This window comes from Rattus norvegicus, chromosome 3, assembly GCF_021556685.1.
Source record: "Rattus norvegicus strain SHRSP/BbbUtx chromosome 3, alternate assembly SHRSP_T2T, whole genome shotgun sequence".
Classification (NCBI taxonomy): domain Eukaryota; kingdom Metazoa; phylum Chordata; class Mammalia; order Rodentia; family Muridae; genus Rattus; species Rattus norvegicus.
The window spans coordinates 18,694,833-18,704,801 of record NC_141536.1 but is presented as its reverse complement, the minus strand read 5'-3'; the positions used below and the strand labels follow the sequence as shown (position 1 = coordinate 18,704,801).

Genomic DNA, 9,969 nt, shown 5'->3' with positions numbered 1-9,969 from the left:
ATGGGTGTTCCTTCTGCCTCTGTTTTAATCTTTGCCTCCCTATTCCCTCCCAAAGGTATTCTTGTTCCCCTTTTTTTTAATTTATTTATTTTGTATATGAGTACACTGTAGCTGTCTTCAGACACACCAGAAGAGGGCTTCAGGTTCCCATTACAGATAGTTGTGAGACACCGTGTGGTTGCTAGTATTTGAACTCAGGACCTCTGGAAGAGCAGTTGGTGCTCTTAACCACTGAGCCATCTCTACAGCCCCCTTGTTCCCCTTTTAAAGAAGGAGTGAAGCATTCACATTTTGATCATTCGTCTTGAGTTTCATGTGTTCTGTGCATCTAGGGTAATTCAAGCATGTGGGCTAATATCCATTTATCAATGAGTGCATACCATATGTGTTTTTCTGTGATTGGGTTACCTCACTCAGGATGATATTTTCCAGTTGCCTCCATTTGCCTATGAATTTCATAAAGTCGTTGTTTTTGATAGCTGAGTAATATTCCATTGCGTAGATGTACCACATTTTCTGTATCCATTCCTCTATTGAAGGGCATCTGGGTTCTTTCCAGCTTCTGACTATTATAAATAAGGCTGCTATGAACATAGTGGAGCACGCATCTTTGTTATATGTTGGGGCATCTTTTGGGTATATGCCCAAGAGAGGTATCGCTGGGTCCTCAGGTAGTTCAATGTCCAATTTTCTGAGGAACTTCCAGACTGATTTCCAGAATGGTTTTACCAGTCTGCAATCCCACAACTATGGAGGAATGTTCCTCTTTCTCCACATCCTCGCCAGCATTTGCTGTCACCTGAGTTTTGATCTTAGCTATTCTGACTGTTGTGAGGTGAAATCTCAGGGTTGTTTTGATTTGCATTTCCCTTATGACTAAAGATGTTGAACATTTCTTTAGGTGTTTCTCAGCCATTCGGCATCCCTCAGGTGTGAATTCTTTGTTTAGCTCTGAACCCCATTTTTTAATAGGGTTACTTGTCTCCCTGCAGTCTAACTTCTTGAGTTCTTTGTATATTTTGGATATAAGCCTTCCCTTTACAGAAGCTTTGCAGTTTTATGAGATCCCATTTGTTGATTCTTGATCTTAGAACATAAGCCATTGGTGTTTTGTTCAGGAAATTTTCTTTAGTGCCATGTGTTCAAGATACTTCCCCTCTTTTTCTTCTATTAGTTTGAGTATATCTGGTTTGACGTGGAGATCCTTGATTCACTTGGATTTAAGCTTTGTACAGGGTGATAAGCATGGATTGATCTGCATTCTTCTACATGCTGACCTCCAGTTGAACCAGCACCATTTGCTGAAAATGCTCTTTTTTCCATTGGATGGTTTAGGCTCCTTTGCCAAAAATCAAGTGACCATAGGTGTGTGGGTTCATTTCTAGGTCGTCGATTGTATTCCACTGGTCTATCTGTCTGTCTCTGTACCAATATCATGCAGTTTTTAATCACTATTGCTCTGTAATACTGCTTGACTTCAGGGATAGTGATTCCCTCAGAAGTTCTTTTATTGTTGAGGATAGTTTTAGCTCTCTTGGGTTTTTTATTCTTCCAGATGAATTTGCAAATTGTTCTGTCTAACGATCTGAAGAATTGGATTGGTATTTTGATGGGGATTGCATTGAATCTGTAGATCACTTTTGGTAAAATGGCCATTTTTAATACATTAATACTGCAAACCCATGAACATGGGAGACCTTTCCATCTTCTGAGATCTTCAAATTCTTTCTTCAGAGGCTTGAAGTTCTTATCATACAGATCTTTCACTTGCTTGGTTACAGGCACACTGAGGTATTTTATAATATTTGGGACTATTAAGAAGGGTGTGGTTTCCCTAACTTCTTTCTTGGCTTGTTTCTTTTTTGTGTAGAGGAAGGCTACTGATTTATTTGAGTTAATTTTATACCCAGCCACTTTGCTGAAGTTGTTTATCAGCTTTAGTAGTTCTCTGGTGGAACTTTTGGGATCACTTAAATATACTATCATATCATCTGCAAATAGCGATATTTTGACTTCTTCTTTTCCAATCTGTATCACCTTGATTTCCTTTTGTTTTCTGATTGCTCTGGCTAGAACTTCAAGAACTATATTGAATAAGTAGGGAAAGAGTGGGCAGCCTTGTCTAGTCCCTGATTTTAGTGGGATTGCTTCAAGTTTCTCTCCATTTAGTTTAATGTTAGCTACTGGTTTGCTGTATGTGGCTTTTACTATGTTTAGGCATGGGCTTTGAATTCCTATTCTTTCCAGGACTTTAATCATGAAAGTGTGTTGAATTTTGCCAAACGCTTTCTCAGCATCTAATGAAATGATCATGTGGTTTTGTTCTTTCAGTTTGTCTATGTAATGGATCACGTTGATGATTTGCCGTATATTAAACCATCCCTGGGGCTGGGGATTTAGCTCAGTGGTAGAGCGCTTACCTAGGAAGCGCAAGGCCCTGGGTTCGGTCCCCAGCTCCGAAAAAAAGAACCAAAAAAAAAAAAAATCCCTGCAAGCCTGGGATGAAGTCTACTTGATCATGGTGGATGATTGTTTTGATGTGCTCTTGGATTTGGTTTGCCAGAATTTTATTGAGTATTTTTGCGTCGATATTCATAAGGGAAATTGGTCTGAAGTTCTCTTTCTTTGTTGGGTCTTTGTGTGGTTTAGGTATAAGAGTAATTTGTGGCTTCATAGAAGGAATTCGGTAGTGATCCATCTGTTTCAATTTTGTGGAATAGTTTGGATAGTATTGGTATGAGGTCTTCTATGAAGGTCTGATAGAATTCTGCACTAAACCCGTCTGGACCTGGGCTCTTTTTGGTTGGGAGACCTTTAATGACTGCCTCTATTTCCTTAGGAGTTATGGGGTCGTTTAACTGGTTTATCAGTTCCTGATTTAACTTCGGTACCTGGTATCTCTCTAGGACATTGTCCATTTCCTGCAGATTTTCAAGTTTTGTTGAATATAGGCTTTTATACTAAGATCTGATGAGTTTTTGAATTTCCTCTGATTCTGTAGTTATGTCTCCCTTTTCATTTCTGATTTTTTTTAATTTGGACACACTCTCTGTGTCCTCTCGTTAGTCTGGCTAAGGGTTTATCTATCTTGTTGGTTTTCTCAAAGAACCAACTTTTGGTTCTGTTGATTCTTTCTATGGTCCTTTTTGTTTCTACTTCGTTGATTTCAGCTCTGAGTTTGATTATTTCCTGCCTTCTAGTCCTCCTGGGTATATTTGCTTCTTTTCATTCTAGAGCTTTTAGGTGTGCTGTCAAGCTGCTGACATATGCTCTCTCCTGTTTCTTTCTGGAGGCACTCAGAGCTATGAGTTTTCCTCTTAGCACAGATTTCATTGTGTCCCATAAGTTTGGGTATGTTGTACCTTCGTTTTCATTAAATTCTAAGAAGACTTTAATTTCTTCCTTTATTTCTTCCTTGACCAGGTTATCATTGAGTAGAGCATTTTTCAACTTCCATGTATATGTGGGCGTTCTTCCCTTACACTCACTGAAGACCAGCTTTAACCCATGGTGGTCTGATAGCACGCATGGGATTATTTCTATCTTTCTGTACCTGTTGAGGCCTGTTTTTTGACCAATATGGTCAATTTTGGAGAAAGTACCATGAGGTGCTGAGAAGAATATATATCCTTTTGCTTTAGGATAGAATGTTCTATAATATCTGTTAAGTCAATTTGGTTCATGACTTCCGTTAGTCTGTCTATGTCTCTGTTTAATTTCTGTTTCCATGACCTGTCCATTGATGATAGTGGGATGTTGAAATCTCCTACTATTATTGTGTGAGGTGCAATGTGTACCTTGAGCTTTAGTAAGGTTTCTTTTATGTAGGTAGGTGCCCTTGTATTTGGAGCATAGATACTTAGGATTGAGAGTTCATCTTGGTGGATTTTTCCTTTGATGAATAATGAAGTGTCCTTCCTTATCTTTTTTGATGACTTTTAGTTGAAAATTTATTCAATATTAGAATGGCTACTCCAGCTTGCTTCTTCCGACCATGTGCTTGGAAAGTTGTTTTCCAGCCTTTCACTCTGAGGCAGTGTCTGTGTTTGTCTCTGAGGTGTGTTTCCTGTAGGCAGCAGAATGCAGGGTCCTCATTGCGTATCCAGTTTATTAATCTATGTCTTTTATTCAGGAGTTGAGACCATTGATGTTGAGAGATATTAAGGAATCGTGATTATTGCTTCCTGTTCTATTCATATTTGGATGTGAGGTTATGTTTGTGTGCTTTTCTTCTCTTTGTTTTATTGCCAAGATGAATAGTTTCTTACTTTTTCTAGGGTGTAGCTTGCCTCCTTATGTTGGGCTTTACCATTTATTATCCTTTGTATCGCTGGATTTGTAGAAAGATATTGTGTAAATTTGGTTTTGTCATGGAATATCTTGGTTTCTCCGTCTATATTAATTCAGAGTTTTCAGGATACAGTAACCTGGGCTGGCATTTGTGTTCTCTTAGGGTCTGTATGACATCTGTCCATGTTCTTTTGGCTTTCATAGTCTCTGGTGAGAAGTTGTGTTTGATTCTGATAGGTCTCCCTTTATATGTTACTTGGCCTTTTTCCCTTACTGCTTTTACTATTCTTTCTTTATTTTATGCATTTGGTGTTTTGACTATTATGTGATGGAAGGAGTTTCTTTTCTGGTCCAATCTATTTGGAGTTCTGTAGGCCTCTAGTATGTTTATGAGCATCTCTGTCTTTAGGTTATAAAAGTTTTCTTCTATGATTTTGCTGAAGATATTTACTGGTCCTTTGAGCTGGGAGGCTTCACTCTCTTCTATACCTATTATCCTTAGGTTTGATCTTCTCATTGAGTCCTGGATTTCATGTATGTTTTGGTCCAGTAGCTTTTTCCATTTTACATTATCTTTGACCATTTTGTCGATGATTTCTCTGGAATCTTCTGCTCCTGAGATTCTCTCTTCTATCTCTTGTATTCTGTTTGTTATGCTTGTATCTAGAGCTCCTTGTCTCTTCCTTTGGTTTTCTATATCCAAGGTTGTTTCCCTGTATCCCTTCTTTATTGCTTCTATCTCCATTTTTAACTCCTTCACCTGTTTGATTATGTTTTCCTGGAATTCTTTCAGGGATTTTTGTGATTCTTCTCTGTAGGCTTCTACTTGTTTATTTATGTTTTCCTGTGTTTCTCTAAGGGAGTTCTTTAAGTCTTTCTTGAAGTCCTCCAGCATCACTATCAAATGTGATTTTAAATCTAGATCATGCTTTTCTGGTGTATTTGGATATTCAGTGTTTGCTTTGGTGGGAGAATTGGGCTCCGATGATGCCATGTAGTCTTAGTTTCTGTTGCTTGGGTCCCTGAGCTTGCCTCTTGCCATCAGGTTTTCTCTGGTGTTACCTTGTTCTGCTATTTCTGACAGTGGCTAAGCTGTCCTATAGGCCTGTGTGTCAGGATTACTACAGACCTGTTTTCCTGTTTTCTTTCATCCAGTTATGGGAACAGAGTGTTCTGCTTTCGTGCATGCAGTCTTTCCTGTCTACTAGTCTTCAGCTGCCCTGTAGGCCTGTGTCCTGAGTCCACTAGGCAGGTTGCTTGCAGCAGAAAAGTTGGTCTTACCTGTGGTTCTGTGGCTCAAGTTGCTTGTGGGGGACTGCTTTTGAGCTCTCTGTGAGGGCGGCAACCAGGAGGGCCTGCACTGCCTTTTCCAGGAGCTCCCGTGCACCGGGGTCCACGATGGCGCTAGGTGTTTTCCTCTGGAGTCAGAAATGTGGGCAGAGTGTAGTCTCTTCTGGCTTCCCAGGTGTGTCTGTCCCTCTGAAGGTTTAGCTCTCCCTCCCATGGGATTTGGGTGCAGAGAACTGTTGACCAATTCTCTTCAGGTCTGGGCGGTGTCTCTACTTTTTAATTTTTAACTATCTGCTTTGCCTGTGTGTTTGTCTGCAAACAAGGTGAATCCGTGGTGTCTGTTAAATCCCAAATCAGCCTTGGATCCCCTATAAGCGGAGTTACATGCAGTTGTAAGCCACTACGTGGGGGCTAGGAATCAAACCTAAGTACTCTGGAAGAGCAGTCCTTGCTTTTAATTACTGAGCCATAATTACAACTCTTGGTAATATAATTTCAAGAAAATAATATACATGAATAAAAAATATAAACACCAAAACCATCAAAAATATCCCCAATCAAGATTATAGCCTTTCCCATTGGAAGTCTGAATATTGGATAATTATAATGGTTAATCATATACCTCTAGTGTTTAAAATAATAAATCCTATATTATGGTATACATAATATGCCTCAATTTAAAATTCCTCACAGAAAATAAAAATCTTTAATGAAAAATTACATATCATTAACAAGTTAGTAAAAGAGCTGAGCTTTGTGACATGCACCTTTAATTCCTATAATCAGGAGATATAGACAGGTGAATTTCTGTGAGTCAGGGCCAGCCTAATCTACATAGTGAGTTCTAGGAGAGCCCATCCTACATTGTGAGAACCTGTCTCAAACAAACAAATAAAACCACAAAAGCAAGTTATTAGGAGAAATAAAATAAACAAAACACTTAATCAAAATGCAAAGAAATGTTTGTAATAAATATCTTAAACAGAAAAGAACAGTAAAGAAAATATAAATCCACATGTACCACAGTTACATTAAATGATAATTAAATTTCCTAAAAATATAATTTTCAAAGTGCATAAACAGAAAAAATATTGACTTTACATTGTTACAAAATGGATACATCATATATGTTAGGATTTAGAAAAGTAAAATTACTGAAAAATATGTATTCTCTGATAAATAAAAAGATGATATTCTTTTGTAATTTTTATTAGATATTTCTTTTTTCTCCATCTTTATTAAATTGGGTATTTCTTATTTACATTACAATCGTTATTCCCTTTCCCGGTTTCCAGGCCAACATCTCCCTAGCTCCTCCCCCTCCCCTTCTATATGGGTGTCCCCTTCTCTATCCTCCCCCCATTACTGCCCTCCCCTCAACAATACCCTTCACTGGGGGTTCAGTCTTGGCAGGACCATCGGCTTCCCCTTCCACTGGTGCCCTTTCTAGGCTATTCATTGCTACCTATGCAGTTGGAGCCCAGGGTCAGTCCATGTATAGTCTTTGGGTAGTGGCTTGGTCCCTGGAAGCTCTGGTTGGTTGGCATTGTTGTTCATATGGGGTCTCAAGCCCCTTCAAGCTCTTTCAGTCCTTTCTCTGAATCCTTCAACGGGGGCCCCGTTCTCAGTTCCGTGGTTTGCTGCTGGCATTCACCTATGTATTTGCCATATTCTGGCTGTATCTCTCAGGAGAGATCTACATCCAGTTCCTGTCAACCTGCACTTCTTTGCTTCATCCATCTTATCTAGTTTGGTGGTTGTATATGTATGGGCCACATGTGGGACAGGCTATGAATGGGTGTTCCTTCAGTCTCTAGTCTCAACTTTGCTTCCCTATCCCCTCCCAAGGGTATTTTGTTCCCCTTTTAAAGCAGGAGTGAAGCATCCGCATTTTGGTCATCCTTCTTGAGTTTCGTGTGTTCTGTGCATCTAGGGCAATTCAACCATTTGGGCTAATATCCACTTATCAATGAGTGCATACCATGTGTGTTTTTCTGTGATTGGGTTACCTCACTCAGGATGATATTTTCCAGTTCCATCCATTTGCCTATGAATTCCATAAAGTCATTGTTTTGGATAGTGAGTAATACTCCATTGTGTAGATGTACCACATTTTCTGTATCTATTCCTCTGTTGAGGTTATCTGGGTTCTTTCCAGCTTTTGGCTATTATAAATAAGGCTGCTATGAACATAGATATTTCTTTATCTACATTTCAAATATTTCCCCCTTCCTGCTTTCCCCTCTAAAAACTTCCTATCCTCTTCCCCACCCCCTTCCTCCATGAGGGTGCTCCCCTACCCACTCAGCCACTGCCTCACACCTCCCTGCCCTGGCATTCCCCCAGACTGGGGCATTGATCCTTCACAGGACCAAGGGCCTCTCCTACCATCGATGCCAAACAAGGTAAAAAAGATGGCCTTCTTTTGCTACTAAGAAAAGTACACATAACAAGGCAGAGAATGTCAATAAAGATTAAATGAATTCTCATCCAAGTATAAGTGCTATTATGTGTGCTGACTGAATAATGCATGTTTGCAGGACTGGTCAGTTTCCATACTATAATCATTCCCATGATGTCTGATTTCAAGCTAGTAATGTGATATCAGAACTTTCCATTTGGGAAGAAATGTATACAAAGAACATAAAATCAATAAAAGCCTGCTTAAGCACACCACAATACATGAATCAGTTCAATGGGCATAGATCATAATGTTGAATTGGTAGAATGATGAGGAAGCAAAGACTAATGATAGAGATCAAACAACTCAAGATTTAACCTTGAACCAGTTAATATAATAAGAACACTGTACAGGACATAAGATGGAGTCTCCCATTAGTGAGTCCCTGAGGTAAACTACAGAACCACACCAAAACAACCAAGCAAAAACAAAATCCTGCACATAATACCAATATAATAATGCTACTATATTAAACACAGAGAAATAACAACTATATAATAATTTTAGGGAATATACAGCTAAGTATTCATAACTGGGGTGAATATCTCTCACTTAAAGCAGTTGATCCTAGTAACAACTATTTCTAGAGCCTGTTTTATATCTCTGTTCCTCAAGCTATAGATGAAAGGGTTCATCAAGGGTGTGACTACTGCATAAAATACAGAAGCAACTATGTCTTTGTCACTGGAGTTCTGGAATGAAGAGAAAAAGTACTCACATGCAACTGTACCATAGTACAAAAACACCACAAGGAGATGAGAGCCACAGGTAGAAAAGGTTTTAATAAATCTCTTTGTGGAGGGGGCCTTCAAGGCAGTGCATCCTATGAGAATATAAGAGCCCATGACGCTACTCAGAGGCAGGATGAAAAGTAAGCCTCCTTCAGTGAAAATTACTAGCTTATTGAGGGAGATGTCTGAGCAGCTCAACTCCAGTAGGGGAGTGAGATCACAGAAGAAGTTATGGATGATATTGCTGGCACAGAAGGACAGTTGGATCAAGAGGAGGGTGTGCAGCAGGGCATGGACACAACAGAAGAACCAGGATGCAGCAACTAGGAAGAAACAGAGCTCCTCCCTCATGACAGTGATGTAGTGCAGTGGATGACAGATGGCCACATATCTGTCATAGGCCATCACTGCAAGAAGGAAATTGTCCAGGCAGCCAAACAGAACAAAAAAATACATCTGAGAGATGCAGCCCTTGTAGGAGATGGAATGTTGCTGAGCCTGGATATTCATCAGCATTTTAGGGACTGTAACGGATGAAAGGGAGATGTCTGTGAAGGCCAAGTGGCTGAGGAAGAAGTACATGGGGGTGTGGAGGTGAGAGTCCAGCCTGATGAGCAGGATGATGAGCAGGTTCCCCAGCACTGTGGTCAGGTACATGGCCAGGAACAGAGTGAAGAAGACATTCTGATGCTCTGGTCTGATGGGGAGTCCCAGGAGGAGGAACTCAAACACAGTACTCTGGTTCTCCTTCCTCATGCTTCTCTTGACTCTTCTGGGAATTAGAAAAAAGATGAAACACCAGGGAGGATGACTATGATATTATTGCAACCATCTTTTCCGTATGGTTCTTTTTTGCTTTAGATGTAAGTAATTAGTCAGCACATGAGACTGGAGAATTTTTCACAGTTTGGTTTCTAATTACTTTTTACTTAAAAGAAGCTTCTTTTGGCAATATACAATTGATATTAAATGCTACTTCTTTATCTGCACTACAATAATAAAAATCCCGGCATTCATAGGCTATGGAGAATACCATGTGTGCATATTAGCTCATTTTAAATTTAAATTTTGGAGGGATTTTTGCTTGTTTTGATACAGAAATTTATTCCTGTTTTTCTAAATGTTTATTGACGAGTATTGTAACTTAGTGATAGATTTCATTAAAATATATTTATTTAAGTATGTCATATGTCATGT

The 9,969-nt window shown here is 39.4% G+C and overlaps 1 protein-coding gene across 1 annotated transcript; it reads right to left on the bottom strand.

The window, feature by feature from the left end:
- Window positions 1-8,589: 8,589 nt before the first annotated feature.
- On the bottom strand, window positions 8,590-9,528 carry Or1j8b (olfactory receptor family 1 subfamily J member 8B). Its single transcript, NM_001000831.1, is given in 1 exon segment — window positions 8,590-9,528. A coding segment is annotated over 1 exon segment (939 nt).
- Window positions 9,529-9,969: the final 441 nt, after the last annotated feature.